The sequence below is a fragment of the Varanus komodoensis genome, unplaced genomic scaffold, assembly GCF_004798865.1.
Source record: "Varanus komodoensis strain SLA01 unplaced genomic scaffold, ASM479886v1 scaffold16, whole genome shotgun sequence".
NCBI lineage: Eukaryota > Metazoa > Chordata > Lepidosauria > Squamata > Varanidae > Varanus > Varanus komodoensis.
The window spans coordinates 25,101,444-25,124,225 of NW_025335468.1; the positions used below are offsets into that span (position 1 = coordinate 25,101,444).

The 22,782-nt window shown below is 42.0% G+C and overlaps 1 protein-coding gene across 1 annotated transcript in view; it reads right to left on the reverse strand.

Moving 5' to 3' along the window:
• The window catches only part of GAS2 (growth arrest specific 2), a 97,065-nt gene extending 74,869 nt beyond the window's left edge, over window positions 1-22,196 (reverse strand). The window contains exons 1-2 of the mRNA XM_044425991.1: window positions 22,055-22,196; window positions 11,963-12,087 (exon numbers count right to left, since the gene is read on the reverse strand). Coding sequence (XP_044281926.1) covers window positions 11,963-12,087; window positions 22,055-22,196 — 267 coding nt within the window. The remainder of the gene's footprint in view (window positions 1-11,962; window positions 12,088-22,054) is intronic.
• Between the last annotated feature and the right edge of the window lie 586 nt (window positions 22,197-22,782).

Genomic DNA, 22,782 nt, shown 5'->3' on the forward strand with positions numbered 1-22,782 from the left:
AAACCAGTGTCGGTATGGCCAGGTCTGGATATGTTAGTTGAACAGACCCCATTATTCCAAGACTTGGAGGAATTCAGATGCCCCATCTCATAGAACAGCATGCAGATAAATAAAATCAACATGTGTGAAGGATTTTGTATATTCCACAAAATGTTACAGTTCTTTAAAAGCTGAGAAGTCTGGATGGCTCCCACAAGTTAGGAGGGCAATGATTCTCAGAAGGGGCAGAAAGAAAGGTGAGCAAAATAAATAAATGACCTTTGTGCATGACACTCCAATTAGAAAAACAAAACTTGGACAATGAAGTTCATGATAACATTTTAAAACCCTCCAGTGTTGCCCCATATCTGGTGTTCCAATTAAAATTAAGAATCCTACCATTTCATTTTATCAGAGCTGATATGATTAGGAGATGTGTGTTCCTCAGGTCTAAAAGGTTTATTCAGCAATTGTTTGATTTTTAAATGTAATTTCATATGCCCAATCATGGCCATCCTTTATGCCTAGAAGTTGCAATGTCACCCAATAATGTAGTGGTAGGCCCTCATGCAGTCTCAGATGACAACACAGCAAGTTATCTGGGTGGTTTTAAAGTGCTTAAGAAATAATATGACAGTGATGTATTATCATGTCACTGGTATAAATGAGAATGCAAACTCTGTATCAACAATTAAAGCAATACCTCTCCCTTTCCATCTTAATATAAGCCAGATCTTTCCCCCAGCTTGCAACATGAAACCCATACGTGTCTGGGAAGGGGTGGTGATACATCATGTAGAAATATACATATTTCTAGTACTTTCATGGAGCGGTATTAACTTACGTTATCTATAGAGAGCCTGGAAATAATTAACACAGTGGGGGTGGAAAGTATAGAGTGTGGCCAGACTCTTTGCCCGTCACCTGCACAGACAAGCTATCCCAGTACACACAAGCGAGGCAGCTCAGCAGCTGCTTTCCCATGGCTCACATGGTAAAACCCAGCTCTCAGAACAAGAGAAGGAAAGAGATGCTCTGGACAGCTAGAACCATATGGAAAGTGTGGACAGAGGCTTGACTGGGAAGGTGGCATACGTCTGGGCAATCCCGCCCTATCCCACAGGCAGCCAGTGTGGTGTGGTGGCTGGAGTGTTGACCTGGAGAACCAGGAGAGCCAGGTTCTAGTCCCTGCTTGGCCATGAAGCTCCCTTGCTGACTCTGTGCCAGTCACTCACAGGCTAACCTCCCTTGCAGGCTTGTTGTGGTGAGGATAAAATGAAGCTGTGTATGTAAGGCTGCTTACTAACAAGAGGAAAAAGGCAGGATATAATGCAGTGTAATAACAACTTCGGGGATCAGTGATCTCAAAGGTGGTGCTGGACCATTTCTGTTGGGATCCATACATTTATGCTGCATGGTTCCTGTCCCCATGCTGTGTTACATCTCCTGGAAGATGCTGAATAAAGTTCTCTGGTGGTTCAGGGCTTCTCCACACAAGGTGTTCAGCCTGTGGCTTCATGGAGACTTCGCCTGCCCAGAAAGGGGTTATCCTGCTCCATCTTCCTATATGTTCTTTGCCATTGCAAATAAAACTAGTGCATAGCCATTTTGTAGTGCTTGGTAGTTCAATGCAAAATAGCCAGTTTTCCTTACTTTAAAAGAAAGCTGTGAAAATGTCTGGGAAACACAGGAGAGGACCTGCATATTTCCCTGAATGAGGGATCATGAGTGAAGCCCTTTGAGTGAGAAGCCACTGGAAGGCAGACCGTTGGTCTACCAAGCTTAGTATGGTCAACTCCATCTGGCAGTGGCTTTCCTGGGCTTCATGACTGAATGTCTCCCAGCTGTATCTGCAGATGCTGGTGACTGAACCTGGGACTTCCCACATACATGTGTCCTACCACTGAGCTAAAACTCCCCTCATTACAGCTCGCCTCCCAGTATTTGCAAGTGCTTGGCAGCTAAACTATGCTTGGTGTGAAACTCGTCCTGCATGCTCTGATGCAGGTCTTTTCGCCTGACTGATCAGGCCTCTGCAATGTGTTACAACTGCGCACTGAACTCTTGCGGCACAAGTCTCAGCAGACACAGCAGGCAAAGCTGTGGTCTCCTTCGTTTGCCTGCTCTACATTAAGCCCTGAACATGGGTGCAAGACATTGTTGACAACCCAGGCAAGGATACAAGGGAACCGCTCACAAGCACACTTCCTGTCTTGTGAAAATAATCATAGCCAGATGGATTAACATATGTTAACACAGGGTTACATCTTCCCAATTCAAACCATATATTAATAACATTCTTGCTCCAAGCAATAAAATGAAAGTTCTAATGGGAAAATGCACGATCTGCAGTGCCACAGCTGAATGTTTCTGAGAAAGAGGAAAGTAGCAACACTCACAATGCAAGAGGTGGATATAACAGTAGTGAAAAATTCAAGAAACTGTCCAGTTATTTTTGTCAATGGCTATTGCCCATGTTGTTGTTGTTTCCCGTTTTCTCCTAAATGCACCCTGAATAAAAGACAGCATAACCATAAAAGCACACCGTATAACCATAAAATTGCAAAAGCAAATCACTACAAGCTTCGAAAAGCAAGAACAAAGAATGGATCCTGTAACTATCCCTTTAAAAATAAAAATAACATAGACAGGAAGGGCGACACATTGCAACTTGGCAGCAGTAAAACTGAAGTCACACAAGAAAAGCCAGTCAAAATAAAAGTCTTCAATTTCTGGTCAAAAGTGACACAAAGAGTGAGCCTGGCAAATTTTGATCAGCAAGGATGCCACTACAGAAAAGGCCCTGCTTTTCCTGAACTCTTACTGAATATGCCAAGAAGGTCCTGAGAAAAAGGCATCTGACCTCAGCTGATCTCTTGCTAGAGAGCTCTTTCTTCCTCAGAAGTACAAGAAAGCATTCAGCAGATGTTCAGATCCACTATTTTCTGAATATATATTTCAGATGTGGGCAAAATACTGAACCCATGATTTCTTATGTATTGGTTTGATTTGAACCTCCCACTTTTCTACTAAGAAAAATGGCAGTCCAGGGGGCTTTATACAAAGATAGCATCAAATCAGATACTTGCCTGCTCTGGCCTTTTTCAGTTAGGACCAAACTGTACAAGACATTAAATCCAGAGTACACAGCAGCCCGCTTTTCATTTTTTACTCACAAATAGGCAGATGGTGGCCTGATCTGGATTCTTCCCTCACATTTATTTTTTGAAATTTACTCACACACATAGACATGTGCACAGGCTCAGTGTCACCACACACACACACACACACACACACACAGGTCCTGAAAGAAAAACAAAACAAAACAACTCCCTTGATCTAGGGTTGGCTGGTGGTCTTGATCCAGGTTGGGAGTCCTGCCATGTGCCTACTCGTGAATAAAAAAGAACCTGGAAGTCAACTACATGCTTAGCATTTAATACAAAGTATTGTTTTACCCTTATATCTTACACATCCACAGAGAGAGAGAGAGAGAGAGAGAGAGAGAGAGAGAGAGAGCGCGCGCGTGCGCGCGCGCGCGCGCGCGCGCGCGCGAGCGAGCACCAAACACTATAACTACTTTCTATCACTGGGATGGCTGCAAATTTATACCTTTCTCCCATAAATGGGAATTGACACTGCAGCAAGTTTAGAAAATTGTGGACCTTTAAAAGTACTGAGGTACAACACTGCGTGTCTCTGATGATGTCTCCCTGTACAGAAAGGCCCCACTGACTCAGTCTGTTCTACTGTGTTAAGCACCATGTCACCCATTCATACCAGTTAGCCTGACTTAAGGCTGCCTCCTTCAGCCTCTGGGTGAATGGCCATTATACAACTCAGCTTTTTAAAAAGCCAATATATGTGTGAGATTTTCCATTTTGCACCCTTCCCAGGCTGAAACCATGACATGGACTGCATCCCTGTCTGATCTGAAGTGGGACGGTGGTGTAGAAAGCTGCCCCGTGTGAGTACACATATACCGGAGTCACTTCTGGACACCCATTTTAAGAGTCACAGAGCCATTCCATCTCCTCTTTCATACACGCTTTATTTCAGAGTCTGGTGCTACTCATGAGTAAAAACTGCATAAAGGCAATCCACCTTCAGGTAACATTGGAATGATGCCCTCAACATTATCCTGATAACTATTAACACACGTGTTATTTGACTTGACTTTAAATCTATATATGAAAGAGAGTGAGAGAGTTTCTTTAGTAATTCCAAGCTAACGTGGGCTTTGCACATACCACGCATGCCTCAGTGCTTTAAATTTGTTTGTACAGCTGCGAAATTCTCAAATTAACTATCTGTCAGAAAAAGTAAAATATGGCCTGGAGAGTAAGGAGATGAAATCCAAGCCACTGGGAGAAAATTACAAAATGGACTCCTGCAATATGAATCACTTTTTAAAAGAATCACACTTGCTATAATAATAAACCTGCAGTTTGGGGGCCAGTAGGTCATTAGCCGTAACATGGATCGTTCCAGCCATTTACTACTATACAAATCCCCAGCATTTATTAACATAACTGTCACTGAATCTCCCTGTCTCTTAAATCTGCTGGAATATAAATTTACTCATAATGCAAATACCACATGATGTCCCTCAGGTAAGTTTGCAGGCAGAGAAATGGAATTGTGCCCTTCCAAAATTATCACTACATTCCAATGTATCCACTTTGCCCTTAAATCTGTTACATTTTGCCGATGCCAACTATTTGTTTATTCACGTGAAGTGGCATTATTCCTTATTTTTGGTAGTGTCAAGAAACACTGAAACACCAACATTCTTTCCCTGCATCCTGAAATCATTTTTTATCTCAGCAATCTTGCTGATCCTATAAGAGATGACGAGAAGTAAAGAAAGAAACCAATACACAAAAGTATTTTCTTTCTGTCTTTAACCAAGTAAGACCTTTTCATTCTTTAGTAGCTATCCTAAATCCTCAGTCCTAGACTCACTTTGGTTATTAGCAAGTCCTAACAATCTGCATGAAATCTTCCAAGCAGAGGCACTTCCAGCTGCTGCTAAAAGAAGCAATCCTGCATCCTATTTCTGTAATAACTAGTGCATGCCTGGTACCATTCGGAAATTAGGAAATTCCTAATGCCTTTCTGTCAGAATTCGGAATAAGTTATACCAACTAGACAGTAGAGGTGGGGAAAGAGATGCAATGCTGCCATTTTTCATGGCAGGCCTGTGTTTCTTTTAGTATTTAGGTGTGTCTTAAATTATTGTACTTTTCAATTGATTCCAAACAGAAGATTGCTAGCACTAGAAATTTCTTAATTGCACATCTACAGTGGTACCTCAGCTCACAAACGCCTCAGTTCACAACCAAATCAGGTCGCAAACAGAAATTTCAGAAAAAATTGCCTTTGGTCGCAAACTCCGCATCGGGTGACAATCGTGGTCGTGCTGGGGTGGGAGGGAGATGGCCATGATCTTTGTTGTTCTTTGTCACTTTGCTTCAAATTTTTCTGATAAAAAAATAGTTACAGAACAGATTAACCTTATTTACACTGAACCTTATGGGGAAATTTGACTTGGCTCACAACTAATTTGAGTCGCAACCAGAGTCGTGGAACGGATTAAGTTCGTGAGCCAAGGTGCCACTGTATTTGCAACTTTTACTCCTTAATCAATTTTTTTCTGAGAGAAGTGGTGGAGGAAAAACATGGGGGGGGGGGCGGTTATATAATGAAAGACAATGATTTCTGAATCGCCACCCTTAAAATTCCACATATGGGTCAGGGTAATGGCATGATGCAAGCCCCCTCTGGAAGGAGAAACAGTGAAAAGATCTTAACCAATCAGTCTAGATGTTGCAGATGCAGCCACCGGAGGTGCCTGCCAGACTATCTGCATTGACCAAATGGACTCGCCATGGCACCCTCGGATCTCAGGAACAAGGCTTGTACATCAGCTTGTATCTGATTGCTTAAAAGAAAAAATGTGAAGGCCAGGAATTTAACCGGAACCTTCTGCATGAGCTTCAGTCTCTGCCCTTGAGATATAGTGCCCCTGTGTGCAGAATACTTTAAAGAACCCCAGTTTATCACTATGATCTCATGTGCATCCAAGATAAGGCAATTATCAAAATGGCAAATTATCAAAAGGAAAAGATCATGTGTAAGAATTCTTATGATTAAGAGCCATGCCCATACAGTTTATCACAGGATAATTAATAGCAACAATTACAATTGCCATGCATTCAAAAAATTAAAGATTCTGGAAGGGATCCATCCTTACTCAGAGCAGACTCAGTGAATTCAATGGAACTTACAGTGGTCATCCCTAACTCAGCTCTCACTGATTTCACTGGGTCTACTCTAAGTGAGAATAAATCTATATCCATCTTTCTGTTTGGAAGCTCTAATGCAGGGATGGGCCACCTGTGCCTCTCTAGAATTTGTTGGACTGCCTCCCCCATCATCCCTTACCCCAGGCTATGCTGACTAAGGCTGATTGGAATTGTAGTCCCGTATTGTTCAGAGGGCCACAAGTCACCCACCCCTGCCCTAATGTGCAGAATGTCAAAACGGAAAGGCAGTGTAGGCATAGGACAAGATTTTCAAACTGGATTAGGACACAACAGATGTTTCCAAAGGCTTACATGAAGCAACACGTCAGGTTCCTGTGATAAAATGGATTAAGGAGTGCTGCTTCCCATTTAGCAGATGGGACAAATCAGAGACTTTACATTAAGACAGAAAGTTAATGCAGTGCCTCGAATGAAAACTTGGGAAATCAGTGTCATAAAGAAACAAACATTTGCATGGAAGCACTAACAACGTCTTTTGTATTTGCAAAGCATTTCTTCGTGCCTATCCAGAGAAGCCGCTCCAGGCAGTTTCACAGGCAAAAGCAACTGTCTACTACAGGACCTGTGAAAACGTGATGCCCCTGCAGTGAACTCCCAATTCCCAGTTGCTCTACCAGATTGCTCACAATAGGGCCTTTTATATTCTTGGTAGCAGGGGCTTTACTTTTTCCTGACTCTCTGGAAACTCTTCTCAGTGCCTTCTAATATGGAGACAGCAATGCTCAAATTGCTTTTGACAGGGCCAAGATCCTTTCTTGCATTCCATCAGTTTGAGAAGGGGATAATGATGCACCCCCAGCTCCTTCGGCCTCTGAAAACTTGTCAGCAAGAGAGGAAAGATGCAAAGGAAGTCTCTTTCTCGCTCTGTCTTGCAATCAGAGAAAGAATCATAGAGGACTGTGCTCAGTGCCAGATGGTGCTCATCTTGCTGACATTGAGAGGCCTTTACAGTATTACTCACTCCAAATGAATCACGGTGAAGATGAAATATGAGCATCATTACAGCCTTCCACAACTTTGAAGATAGCATCCTGTTCTAAGTGGGCAAAATACAAGGTCTTCTGACCTCTCAGCAACATCAGCAGCATGATTTTGACTTTTGTAAAACTATTTTTGATTTGGATAACATGGCCATATTAGGGCTACCGTACATTTAACAGTACTGTACTGCTTCTGTAGTAAGCAGTAATTTGTAATATGGCATGCTGAAAAAAGCTCTATATGTTGAACTTCTCCCTGATACATTTCTACTAAAAGACATGGAACTGCAAAATAAGGGCAAGAAAGGTGTCGATACTACATTTGGCTGATGTAATTGCAACTATTTTTGCTTAATTTTCAAGGGAATGTAATGTCTTTTAGCTGTGATAGCCCCAGAGGCAACAAACATTTTATCTGTAGAGACCTTGAAATCTAATTAAGTTTTCCGAAAAGTAATTAACATGTTGTGTGACCAAAATTGGTATTTAGTTTTTCTGCAAACAGCACATTTCCTTAGAGTGATATCTACCTCACATTTATTTATTTACTTTTTTTGTAACACCTACATCTCAAGCTTTTTTTTTTCCAGCAAAAGTCAATCAAAACATCACCTCTGCTATGTAGTTGACTCACTACCAGAATGAGTTGCAGCCGCACAGAAGTGATGGGGCAGCAGCGTATCTACTTACCACATGGTCCAGCCAAGCTATATCAAAAGGCAATGCCAGAAGTTAATAATATGATGAACCACAGACCTTGAAGATGTTAACTACAGGTCAGTGGAAACTTCCTCTTCATGGAAAAGGTGCTGAGTGGATAGCTGCAAGCCAGCTCCAGGCACTCTTGAATGAAACTTCAGACCTGGCTTGGAAGAGAAACTGCCTAGGACATCCTATGGAGTGACCTTTGCTGAGAGGATTAGAGGGAGTCTCCAGGATCTTTCATCAGCTTTCTGTACCATTCTGTATCCTTACAGATAAGCCATCTGGGCTGGGAGTTAGAGGTATTGACCTACAGGGCTACTACAATTTGGATGGCTGATTCCAGAAGGCAATGCTGGAAAATTATGCCATGTCCCACTTATGCCACTGGGCTCTGTTTTATTCCCCATGCTGATCAACAACTACTTAATCTTTCTGAGGGAGGTTATTTAGAGATATGAGTGAAGGTGTCACCAATATGCAGGTAGCATTCAGTTCTATGTCTCCTGTTCATCAAATTCAGGTGAAGCAATTAATCAATCTCTGGATGGACTGGATGAGGACCAATAAACTCAAACTGAATTCAGACTGTTAGTGGGTGCTTCTTTTACCTTCATGAGTCATCTTCAACTTGTCCTAGAGGGCTCCACTTCCCTAAAGGACCAAGTCCATAGTTTGGAGGCACTTCGCAATCCAGCACTGTCATTAGAGCACTTGGTAGCCCAGAACACCATTGATCAGCTAAGGCTGACACACCAAGTATGATCATATCTGGTCAGAGAGCAGCCAGCTACAGTTCTCCGTGCCCCAGGAACCTCTCATCTGGATTACTCCAACACGTGCTACATGGGCATGCCTTTGGAAACTGTCCAGTACCACCAGCTAGACCCCGATGCAGCAGTGAGACTGTTAACAGGGACTAACCAACATGATCTTATTGTGCTAATACTTTTGCATCTGCACTAGCAGGTACACTGGTTCCATGCTAGACTTGCTAACCACTAGCTATTTGAGAACTATGTCATATGTCTTAAGTAACATTTGGATTATCCCCCTGTAGCAGTTATATGAAACAGTTTCACAGGTGCCCTAATTCATCTTACCTGATATACCTAATTATCATAGCTGATAGTCCTAACTGCTGTTCTTTATTCTGATTTCATCTAGCTGGAGTGGCAAATTTTAAAATAAATAGATTCACTGCCAGAATCCTAGATATTGACTCCTGCACAAAACCAAGTGTGGTGTCCTAGCTCTATTTCTGCTTCTCACACATCCAGTTTTACTCCACATCACCAGAGGTATGGGTCTGCCCCCATGATTCACCCAGTTGAGAAAATAAAACTTGTTCCCTATTCCTTGCCCCCATGTAATTAAAAGAAATCTCTGTCTGAACCAGTTCCTCAACCCAGCAAGCAGCCAAGAGTAGATTTCCACCAGAGATTCTATAGATGCACAATAAATTCTTAAAACACATCCCAAGATGTGTGACTTGGCATCATGCCAAACCCAGAAAGCTCCAATTACTTTTAGGAGCTGCATTTAAGAGGTTCAATGATAATGTGTTAATTCATTTCTGGATGTGAAATCATGCCAGTGCTTGACAATGTGTTCTGGGGGAGAAGTCTGCCCTGTCAAGGTATGCAGATCCATACTCCTTCAGTTTATGAAGCTACCTGCCTTGCAGTTTCACCCTATTCTCTCATTCTTTCATTCTCTTTCTTCTTTCCTTCCTTTTTTCCTTCTCTGGCCTCCTCCAACACTGTCCGCCTTCCCTTCCGTCAGCTGCAGCCTGGCTGTTGTCTCCAGCACAGCTCCTCTGGCAGCTGTTTTACTTTTTTATCAGCCAGCACCTATATACAGGCACATGAATCCAGAGTGGTTTATCTATTTTAATAGCATCTGAAGTGACTAAGAGGCCCAGCTGCCTGCCAGCCAGCCACAAAAGCCATCTTCAAGGTAGCAGCTGGATGGAAGCCACACTAGGCTTCTTTATTCCTGTGCAGCCTCGTGGCTCCATGGTAGCACATATTGTACATTATGAGTCCAGCAAAGCTAACGGTTCAGCAGAGTATTATGGAATCCTTACTATGCTAAATTTCATGCACTCACATTCTCATATAACGTTCCTTGGCACCAAGGCTCACATTTTCCAGTTACACAGTCTACTTCTTGAGACTTTTACACAGAGAATTACAGTGTGAAAGAAAAAAATGCCTCCATAACTATTGGCAATGACACAAAGCCATTACGCGGCTGGTTCTTTGCATTCTTGTGCTACATTATGTGCAATAGTGTACACACATAATGCATAGCTTTCAAGTGAGGTTTTCTAATCTTATTCGCATGACTCCAACAGGACTCTGAGAAAGAAAAACAACTCCAAAATGGGGAAGCAGGGATACAACCCTATTGTTCTTGTGTGACATATTCCAGCATAAAACAAATGAAAATTAAGGCCCAAGAGGTCCTTAGACCAGGAACTTGTGGCCCTCAATATGTTGATGGACAGCACCTCCCATCACCACTGACTTCTGGTTATCCCATTGGCAGCTGATGAGAACTGGGGGATTGCAGGATCTTCATCCTTAAGCATTAAGCCAATGAGGGTGGGATTCCCTAGATAATCCATCAGCTCACATTCTCTTTTATTGCCATGACCAATGGCTTTATCAGAGCCTAAGAAGAGCTATGCTGGATCAGACTCGCATTCTAGAAACCCATGAATAACAATGCCATCCCACCCATGTTCCCCAGCAGCTGGTGTACATAAGCATGCTGTCTCTGAAGGGATCAAATAACCACCTGAAGTTCCGATTGCCTTCTCTATGAATTAATCCTGTCTTCTTTTAAAGCCTTCCGAACTAGTGGCAATCACTACATCTTGAAGTGAATTTCCTAGTTTAATCATGCTGTGTGAAAAACTTCCTTTTATCTGTCCTGAAATTTCCCATCATCAGCTTCATGGGATGACCCTGCCCCCTCTAGCATTAAAAGAGTGGGAGACGAGACTCTTCCAATCACAGCATGCATAATTTGTCCACCGCTGTCATGTCTCCCTTTAGTTACTTTTTTCCTAAGCTCAACAATACCATTGTTGTGACCTCTCCTCATAGGGCAGTGCTCACACCACTCCTTTGCTTTAATTTCTGCACTGTTTCTGACTCCAACTCTAACTCTGCCACAATATCCTTATACAGCATGACATGAGCAGCACAAATAAAGCAGCACCAAATATTCTGCAGTTTTAAGAATGAGGCAGAAGCTCTTACACTTCACTTATATCAATATTTCCCTTTAAGAAAGAATTCACTCTGACACAACTGGTTTACCTGATCACCCCTGCATCTGTCTCAGCTCCATTTTGCCCTGAATGTTAGTACTTCTTGCCCTAGTCATAATTTATCATTCAGTGAGTAGGACTAGGTGGTCCTTGCTTTTCTGCTTTAAAGGGATCTCAGGCAGTAGGGCTGGAAGGACATTTGTCTGGCACCTTAGAAAAGTGTCACTAGTCCAAGCACACGCATGCTCTGAATCAGGATAAAGGCCTTGATGTAGAAGATGGTACTTGGTGAACGTGTGCACAAGTAGTACCAAAACTCCTAGGAAGAGAGGATTTTTTTTGGCACTACTTAAACTCTTAGTGAAAGTATGGTTGTTCCTCCATGTCAGCTTTATAATCAACCCTGGGATGCAATAAAAGGTGTCTCACTTTGAGAGGCAAGGAACACACAGCAACATCTGAGTCTCTGTAACACTGTTTTTCAGCCATACAGTGATCATGACTTGCAAGTGAATTGTTGACCTGTCAAAGGTAGGTTGTGCCAATAATGCTCCCATCACCTTCATTGAGAGTAGAGAAACAGAAGAACAGGAGAATTAAGGCAGAATATGTGATATGGGTCACCGTGGCTGAAGACCACTGATCTAAAGAACAGGTAATTTAGCCATTATTGCTAAAGCAACATTTACCTTCCCAAACTTGTTGACCTCAATACAGTTTTCTTTAAATTTCTCCTGTAACATCTCTGCTAGCCGGCAGAGCAAAGCACCATTATCCAGTTTCTCCATGAAGGTTTCAGCTGTTATCTCCTTTCCTGAAAAGGAAGAAAAATAATAGTAATCAGTGTCAGCTACTAGTCATTAACTGAGGAGCTCTCATGGTACTGTTGATTTGTACAAGACTTGTTTCACTTTCAGTTGAAGAAATTGGTGCCATTTTATAAATGTGCAAGCTTACCAGTTCTTGTTAGGAGAAACATGTTGTTACCGGTAAAACATCTGGAAATTGCTAACTTCTGCTCTAGCTGAATGAGCAAGAGTGGAGACCAGTCTCATCTCCTCCCCTCTTTCATGCTCACAAAGAGGGAAGAAATTTTGCTTCTGATTTGAAGCAAACCAGAATTCCTCATGATTGTGTTTATTTATGCAAGTATTTTTAACCTGTCCTTCATCCTTGTGGACACCAAGATGCAATGCAGGAAGCAATTTTATACAACAACAACATTACTGTTATAAAAACAGTAAGATCCAATCATCATAAAACAATTGAAAAGCAGCAGTTACTGCAAGCTAGATTAATTCAGCTTAACATTTCCAGATAGACAAAAACATTTAACCTGGCAGTGGAAAGGCTGCCATGTTGGTGCCAGAAACTTGTATGGGGAAAGCATTCCTCCATCAAGCCACTATGATGGAGAAGGCTTTCTCTCTTTGCAACCTATAATCTGTTGAAGAGCTTTGGAGAAGATGGTCCCCTGCATATCTGGGTTTGCACTCTGGCTTTCCTCTCCTGACAAGCCAGACTCCCTGGGTTTTGTGTTATGCTAAATAATCCAGGGACACTCTGTTCCAGGGCTGTTCAGCCAATCCCACTTAAAGCACTCACAACAATCAATAGGTTATAAAAAGGATTCTTGCAACATGCAAACCAAGCCAGTGAATAAGCAGAGAATCAGAGTTAATTGATAACTATAAAAACCTAAAAAAGAAAGAAAACTGGGTGACACAGTGATTGGGTTGAGGCCAGAAGACTTTTGCCCTGACTAATAACTGAGATATGATTACCCCTATAAGAAAGTACCAGTTTTTGTGTGGAAAAGCAGAATGGCAGGTGGGGAGAATAAGTGACCATCAGTTGAATAAGATACAAATCCTCAGCCCAGTCCTCATGCTATTTTTCAGTGGCAGATAGGTTGAAAACAAGATGTTGCAAACCCTGTCAAGTTGACGCTTTCTAAAAATGTTTCTGCAAGTACATTGTTGACTTTAAAAGTGTGTATGTGTGTGTGTTTGGGATTACTGCTCCGTCAACTGAAGCATGATTATCTATACTGTGCCAACTAGCATCACACGTGCCCATGAACATTGCCTTAAAGTAGATATTTTGTTTGCTTTCGGTACATCTTGGAACAAAAAGTGCCCCTTTGTTTTGGTTTTCTTAAAGTTTGTAAAATAATTTGCACCTTCGCAGTGTTGAGTATCTTGTGTATATCAAGTGATAACAATGCCAATTAAATCCATTTCTGTTCCAGATTGTAGCACAGCAAACAGGGGAAAAATCAAAAGGAGATGAATACTTCTGGAAGGCACTGAAAACACTTCCTGAGGGTCTCCCACAAGTAGTTGATTGGCTGCTGTATGAATGCCAAACAAGAGAAATGCTTTGCCAGATCCTGCATGGTTCTTCTTATGTTCTTACACGGTGGAAAACATTACATGTCTGAATGTTCCTCTGAGTTTCCACATTTCCAGATTTTAAAGTGTGAGATGGCCCACAGCTGACAGTGGGCATGGAACTATATGGAGCAGGCAGAACCGAAACAGGGTTTTTTTCAGGGGGGTTGCTTGGGAGGGGATTTGCAGGTTCAAAGTCAGCTCTTGGTCAGCTCCATCAGCTGCTGCACTTCAGTGTGCCAGGAGCATGGGAAGCTGGCCTTCACTTTTGAAAAACACTGTGCAGTAAAAGAATGGGGTTTTTTTGCTCCAAGAGAACATAATATTGTAATAAAATCTAGAATTGATCACTGCTCTGAACAGACATTCATCAGTTTGCAGTACTTGTTGAAATAATAGCCACAAGGGATATGTCATTTAGCACAGAGTGAATGTGTTTTGCATTCAACATCTGTATTTACTGGAAAAAAATATCTTTGTATCTCAGCCTTCATTAGCCAGAAACATACCCATGCGTGGAGCTCCTGCATTCCTTCCACCCTCCAGAGCAGATATCTTCAATATCTAGACTACAATTTTAAGCACATCTCAGGTGAAATCCATGAAAAGTTGTATGTCTGAATGCCTTGCCCCTGCAGCCCGTTCTGTGCATGCGTCACACATTCAGGAGCCATGCAAAGGAACCAGGATCTGGTCCAGTCAGTCTTGCCCCTCAGTGTCACATCAGCGCCAGTGTATACACTGAACTGGGCACAAACAAGAAGCACCTACATGCATAAGTAGGCATTCCACATGAGTGGGAACCTTGGACAAGCAGAGGCCCCAAGCACATGGGTCTCTGGAACCAGAGTGGTGAAGGAGCAGTCTTTCCTTCACTCTTGCACTCTCACTGGACGTTTGCTTCTTCCAAAGGCAGCATCTGGTTGGCTCAGCTTCCTGCTACTCAGTTGAAAAGTCTCCCAAAGCCAACCAGGTCAGGTGGGCATGGGGAGGGAATCCCTGGACCATCGGGCTCAAGATCTACACCCTATAGACTAGCCCTGGTAGCACCATACATGAACTTTGGTCCATCCTTCCATGGACCCATTGATTCTTGGCCTTAACATTGCCTACTAAAATCTTCCAAGTCCATCTTTAGTGATAAGTCCACTGCTTCAGTAGTCCACTGTTTTCTCTAAAATTATAGCTCCTCCTCAGCCACCTTGCCTCTGAACTCTTCACTTCCCAACCTTTGGATACCATTTTGCAGTCCTCTGCCTACCTGGAAATATTTTCCAGTTTCTCAGCCTAACCACTTTCCCTTCTGTCCCACAAGCTGAACTGCAAAGTGCAATTGCAGTGATAACTTTGTTCCCTTAATAGAAGATTATGAACATTTTGGCTTTCTTCCAGCTCGGTCAATTTATGCTAGAGGCATTACAGCTAAAACACAAAGCAATATCAATTACGGTAGTTGGGTTTGTTTGTTTTTCCTAGAAAGGATAAAAAGCAGCAGTAACAAGAGAAAAGGGTTACAAGGAGCTTACAGTCTTGACTTAGCACTGTGGGGAACAAAACAGATAGAAGTGGGGACAACAGTGCAAGAGTGTGCTCAAATTCAATTTCATGTTTTTAGGGTTGGTTTCAGAAGACAATGAGATTTAATCAAAAGCTACATCAAATCAGTTACATCAAAAGCTTCAGGAAAAATATGCCATTGTGTAGCGGGCACTGGTTTAGGGAACAAAGAGAAGCAATGGGGAAAAAGGCTGGTTTAGAGTTATGTGAGGGTTGTTTAAACCTCACATGAGCCACCCTAGCCTTTATAGGTAACATAATAAAATCCAGCATGCGTCACAACCCACAGTAGCTTAAATAAGCCATGCTGGGCTGCAGTGAATATTCAGACCACCCTGTGAAAGGCATTTCAAGGTGGTGAAACTGAAGGTGAAGGGTAACTCGGGAGAAGTGATGGCAAAGCTCTGAAGGGAATCTCAAGGACTTGTGTGCTTGATGTGGAAGCCTTGGCCAATATACTGTGCCTACTGATTATTAGTGGTTCCTTAGGCCTGTGCACAACACACACACACACACACACACACACAGGAGACACAATTCCCTTTACTGTCCCACTCCCCGCTGTCAAAAAGGCTGCCCAGCTTGTTCTTGTCAGCAGCACCAACATTCTTATATATTTTTGGACTGGTCAGCACTCATCTTTTTTTCCTAATAAGGGTTTCCTTTTCACCCCTTGGGCACCTAGAATGATACTCCTAAGGCTCATTTATCAACCTTATCTGTGGAGCAAAATGAAAAGACCTTGAATGTGCCATTTAGGATATTCTGCCTAAATATTTAAGGGTGCATTGCTGTCTCAACAATATTAGGAGCGGCAGGATTTTTTTCTGACTAAACATGAATAGGGTTGCACCTAATGGGGGTAAATTCTCAGAAACAAAAGGAAAACCACACTGCATTTAAGAAAAGCAACAGAACCAAACACTTATGCCAAATATCTCTGGGAAAAAAAAAAAACAGAGTTGCCCACACCAGCTTGCTTGTTTGTTTCTACGTGGCCCATCAGCCAAAATGCTCCCTGGGCAGTTCACAAAATCAAAAGTTACAATAATTAATGTAAAATAATCATTATATAATCAGATTAATACAATTAGTAAGAAAGTACAATAATACAAAGACAATGATGCACCCACCACAACTGCAGCTAAATCGATCTAGAGGTAAAGTAATAAAATACAGTGAAAATTTGTTAAAATATAGGGAAAATAATAATTATATTGCCAGCAGGGACAAAGAGTGGGCACCAGGTGCACTTCTTTGCTGTTTCCACAGATGGGATGCCACATGCAAGAAGGCCCTCCTCCTAACAGCCACGCTCCTAGCTTCCTTTGAAGGACCTCCTCTGATGATCTCAGGGTTTGAGTTGGCACGTACAGAAGGAGGCTTTCCTTCAGATAACCTGGCCCCAAAACATTTAGGGCATTAAACACTTAATGTTAGCACTTTGAATTGGTCAATCAATCGGTAACCAATCTAATTGACAGAGGACTGGCATGATGTGTTTTTGTTGGTCAGACCCCATTAGCAGCCTGGCTGCTCTTTTTTGAACCAATTGAAGTCTCCAGACCCTTTTCAAAGGCAGTCCTACATACAGCACATTACAATAGTCCAAATGGGAGGTTACCAGTTTTTCACAGACAGTCCTTTAAAGTGCTTGGCCTCCTCTGCAGCTTTATGAAGAATTAAAGTCTGGTGTGGCACTTCAAAGTCTCACATTGCCATGAGCACTTCCTTGCTGATTTCAGGTTTGACGGCGTCCATGTGAAAGCAGTCTTTGCGGGATTGCCAATGAAGCCCTGCCATCCCTTCATCAATGATCAGTAGAAGCGTCCAATTTAATATTGAAGCTGTATATTGAAAGTTCAAACAACAAAACCCTTGTTCCAGAGGGAGAGATAATTGGATCCTAGCTTTAAAAATGTACCACGGGGGTGGGTACCACTTTGAATATCACTATTTAACTTAGTTTTAAAGGGTTGGAAATGGCTCTTGCAAGTCAGAGGGTGTTTTGTTTTGTTCCCCTTGTCCCGACCATGTCTAACTGATGTGTCAAAATGCACACAGAAGACTGGCTCTGCAGGAGTTACCAAACTCTCCCGAGGGCTTTGAAGTGTCAGGTGTGTGCATTACTCATTCTAACAAGCATTTGCACACCTTTTCAATCCACAACAGTAAAGCATGGGAGTCAACCTCTTCCTGTAAATTACAACATAGGGAACCGTTGCATGAAAGAGGATACTTCATTACTAACAACACCCAAAAACCCATCCAAGCACAGACTTGAGGGACACACCCTTGCATATTTCTCCCCCCAAACTTTAATAGGAATTCCTTGCTGGATTAAATACTTGCCCTGGGACTTCAACAAATTCAGTCACCTTGCCTCAGTTTCTCACATATTACATGGCAGTATGGGGAAATCCCAGGCCTTTGAGATTCCCCTATATCCTGCCTTTCCCTGGCTCCCTACGAACAATCAGTTAATGATTTGGGGGCCTTCGTGCAGATTTTTTCCCCATTCTAAGAGCTGAACTACTTTTCTTAAAGCTGAGTTAACAGCAGCAAGAATGTTAGGCTGGTATATGCTAGTATTTTGGCCCACTGTCTTTGCCTTCAGCCCTGCCCACCAAGGCTAATAGGGTCCCACTGGATTCCCCAACAGGGAACTTGGGCCCTCAGACTGAAAGCAGTTGGATAGCATATAATCCATGAGAAATTGACAAATGTTTGAGATGGAGACACGTTATATAAAATGTTGTTTATTGTGCATACCATGCACATTTCATAAACAATCAACACTTGTCAAATAAAATAAAATAATAGAAAATAATAGAATAAAATCTGCTTCTATGAAGAGCCCTCTTGACTCATTTCTGTCATGAAAGAAGCAAGATGGTTTCTATAGGAATGCAGGACTGCAAGTTTGGCTATAGCTGCAAGGACATGTTTCCTTCTTGCTTCCCATATGCTGAGGATGGGACTACACACGGGCTACCCATGCAATTTATCAGCCCAGAAATCAGAGTGCTAAATCTGAGTGCTACATGGGGGAGTAATCTGAGCACAAAAGGGTTTCACCACAGAATTTACCCGCAGGTTCCAACGCCAACACCATTGCCTCCATTGGTGAAGTTGCCAGATCAGTAGGTTCTAAACTCAAGCAGTGCTGATTGGTACTCAGTCAACATGGAACCTCAACATACACACACACAAGGGAAATTTCAGATTGCTTCGAGGGGATTCCAAAATTTATAGACATTTCTCTACAGAAAATTTAGAGGAAAAATACAGAACATAAAGTTATTTTTTCTTTTTAAAAAGAGGGATGAAAAGACCCACAAAACAAAACAAACATGACTATACATGTTTGTAGTTATGTGTAGGAAAGGATGGGAAAGGAGCAGGGAGAGCAGACATGCATAGTCCTCTCATCCTTCCTCAGACAGGGAGGCTGGCCTGCTCTGGGCAGTCTCCCCACCAGAGAAAAGGGGACTTTGAAGGTGTGCATCAGGACCCCTGATATGCAGCTCAGTCTGTGCCATCCAAAACTCCAAAGCGCGAAACAGCCAAAGAAGGGAGGAGGAAACAAACAGAAGGTACATAAGTGTACTGAGCAGATCTTCTTTGGCAGAAGTTAAAGAAAGTTGGGACCTTCTCCATTCCTTGCCTGGACTCATTTCACTGAGATCCATAAAGACAAATCTCAAAGGACAGAGAGAAACTTGTACAACTTTGCTGAAGGACAGCTGGCCCAATATTACCAATCATCCCCTTCAGTACTGTGGCAGACACTGTAAGGAGTATGGACTATGTGATAAGGCAGCCTTTCCAACAAAGATAATAACAAAGAACTTTCTTTTCTCCAGTCATTTTAAAGACCTAATTCTATGTTATTGTTGCTATTTTATTGACTATTGACTATTTATTATTTTGCATTCTACTTTGTTGTATTTTAAATATCTGTACCAAGTATTATATTTTAACTGTAATATGTCATTGTTTGTTTTGTAATCTGCCCAAGTGCATGATTTATTGGACATATTAGAGTTGTAATTACTTAATAAATCAATTAATCCAAAAGATCTGGATGTTACCAAGTTGGGTTGGGGGGGGAGGGGGACTCTTCTAGTTTGTACACTTATTTTCTATAGGAAATAACAAACTTCAAGCAACCAACTGCATGTTCACATGAACTGAGAAATAACCTTCAGATTCTCCATATTTCCCTTCAGATTCTCTGTGGCAAACACACCGAAGTTCCTCAGCAAACATATGGGCATGGAAAGGGATCCCAAAATGGAGAAAGTCTGAAAGCTGCTGTGCTAAGAGAATTGCCAAGGCAATAACCCAAGGGAAGAGCATGGGTTGTCCGTGAACCATGGGTTGTTACTGAAATATGGGGTATTGTGTTGTCTGAACCCATGGGCTACTTTTCTCTAGCACTGACAAGGGAAAGGCATCTTCTTTCTCCATGGTCAGAGTGATTATTCTGTGCCTCTCTGTACACAGAAAAAGAGACTCCAATTATGGCTGAAGTTGGGGCTTCACATGGGATGGCGTCATCCATGCCCAGGTGGTGTCCTGGGAGGTCACCCCCACAGGTCAAGGCAAAGGAAAGTTTCCAACTGAGAATTCTGATTGAAAACTTGGTCTCCTTGGCAATGTGCTATACCAATTCTCAATTGAGCCAGTCATGCTGGATTATTTCCAAACCGTGGCCCTTAGCTCCTTATGCAGGACATCTGTAGCAAATGAATCATTTGACAGACACCTGCATGGAAGTGGTGGGAAATGCCTGGCTACAAGCACATTTTTCCTAGCCACTGTATGTTTAATATAGATTAGGAAGATGATGTTTGGAAGCAAACAGGTGTGGATGGAGCACTTTGATGTGGAGAGAGGAAACCATGCCAGGAAGAACAGGAGGAAAAGCTGACATTAACCTGTTCCTCTCACTGGTGGCAGAATAGAAGTTCATGAGGAAATACTTGCCATCCTCTGACCAGCATCATAAAGTTTCAGTCCAGCTATGAGAAAATACATATGCCTAGCATGCTGAGTGTTCAAATGGTTTTTTTCAAAAACATCTGCCATTTTGGAAACACATTTAGATACATCTACGCACTGGCACAAAAATATCTAAATTGTATGCTGAGTCTTTAGCATCCATAAATTCTGCTAGCAGCTATAAAATGATTTCAGTTTCAATTAGAACCATAAAATATACTGGATTGGATCCAGACTAAAAGAGTTCCCATTTAGCCCCATTGAGGTCTATGTGAAAAGTTAAGTCATGACTTCAGTTCCCCTGATTGCAAAGCAAATGAAGGGAGCCAAAGTCTAAACTCAACCCACTGAGTTTTAAAATGTCAGATTTCATCTATTGTGAAGCTGTGCAAATGCTTGAAACATCACTACCTCTAACAGCAAGCTCAGGTGATGACGGCCAACAGACATGGAGCCAAAACAGTGCCACTGGAAACAAGTGGAAGGTTTCAGCATGCTCTGAGAAAGTTGAAGATTTACAGAAGTACAAAGTATCTTTTAACGAAAATCCTAAAGGGCTGAAATACAAATAATTCCTTTGAAAATATCATGAAAGCTGAGCATGGTTGGTAACCATGAAACATTAGTAAGAGAAACTGGGGAAAGGGGGGGGGGTGAAATGCCCTCTCAGGTAGAATGCTTGGCTGGAAATCTGGTCAGGTGGAGTAATACCTTACAACATTTTTACTCAGTCTTCTACCCATGAAAAACTCTGTTTCATAGGGAAATTTGCTTTCCTATAGGGGCTTTTTGACTACCCCTGGGCCTGCATGAGAGAAATGAAAACGGCAAAGACTCACCAGTCACAAAATGGTGACCAATGAGGTGGAGTTTGGCAAAAATCATCTGGCAGTTGCTGGTATCATGTTACATGGGTATCTAATCTGTCATGAAAGTGGCTATATTCTTTCCCACAGCTACTTCCTTCTATTAGGGAGCTCCATTATTCAGTGGTCCTCAAATAAAGTTCAGGCAATGGTTCTCCCCATTTTGGGAAAAAATTACTGAGTCAGAGGTTCTGGATTTCCATCATGGAGTCCCTGGGCACTAATATGCCCAAAACCACCTCTTTAGACCACTGGGCCCGCTGCCACTTTAATTTTATTTCTTAGGATTAATTTGCTTTTTCATGTTGAGATGGACACCCTGCAAAGAAAAGCTCTGCTCTTTGTTTGGGTTCACATGTTTTATTTGAGTTCAAAAGAATAACTTTGTATTTTTGGAGCTTAGCCCTCCACCTCAGTTCTGTACCCAGTTTCTTGGAACAATTTCTTTTCTGTTAGTTTTGGCAGTTTGTCTTCTGTTAAATGTGTTTTGTGCCATGCCCAGGGTGGTCACGCCCACCCTGGTAGCCATTTTATGGATGAAAAAGCCCTCCATGGCAGCTTTTTAATAAATGGGCCTATGACATGCTCTCCAACTTCCAAATTTGTCCAACGGTCCCAAAAGATCCCTGCTTTAAATAGACAAAATTCTTTATTTTATATTATTTCTCTATTTCCTCAGATGGGAAACCTGCTTGAATTCTCAGACTGAACAGTTCTGTCAAACAGAAGGGAAGATAAATTCCAGAAGCTTAATTGTTTATTTACATCACATCTTTCCATATGTGGTTCAGGAACCAAAACCAGAATCAGGGCACCATCTTATACATGTTTAGTCAGAAAAAGTCCTACAACTACCAGCATGCTCCAGTCAACCACAGATTTCTAATCTGGTATGGCCTGGATCCTTAGCTACTTAGAAAGAACCAGCAATCATGACAGGAGAGAGAAAGAACCTTACCCAGCATGTTTGTCAGCCACAGTGCCAAATCCTCCTTCATCGGTAACAAATTAGCCTCATGCCTGCTGGCCAGCCACTGGCTATACTGGTGCATATCAGAGAGACCAGGGCCTCGGGCCTTTGGGCTCAACGCAGTGCACATCCTTTAACCACTGGTGCTACCTGTTTTGTGAAAGTTCAAAAAGAGAAATTTAGTGTGCTGCACAACGTTGTGTAGATTTATTCTTTATAGCTGCTAATGGTTCAGATTCAATATGAGTTAACACAGACGATGCCAGACAAACATAGGTTTGTTCCATGAAAACAATATACATGATGGCTATTCAGTGTTTATTTTTTTTAAAATGGGGTGCATTGCTGGTGATGATCTAGGAACTAGGAATAGATGAAACTGTGCATACTTACCTTGATGCACATGTTGACAAAAAATGACTGCAGCCAGGGATTAAAAATTCAAATACAAAAGGTGATTAGGCAAAGAGATAATGTATCGCAGAAAAATATTGTGATAATTGGGTAGATTTTGCATAATAGTCATTACTATTTGGAGAAAAGGTATGTTGACATACAGAAAAGTGATCCTGGAAGAGTCCCAGAGAAGCCACCCACTGAGTTTTCTACCTGGAGCCAAGATACATATTACATTAAATGCATGGCACATAGCTGAAAGTTTTATTTTGTTTTACTGTAGCATAAACATTAATGGAGTATTTTTCCCTTTTATTAAA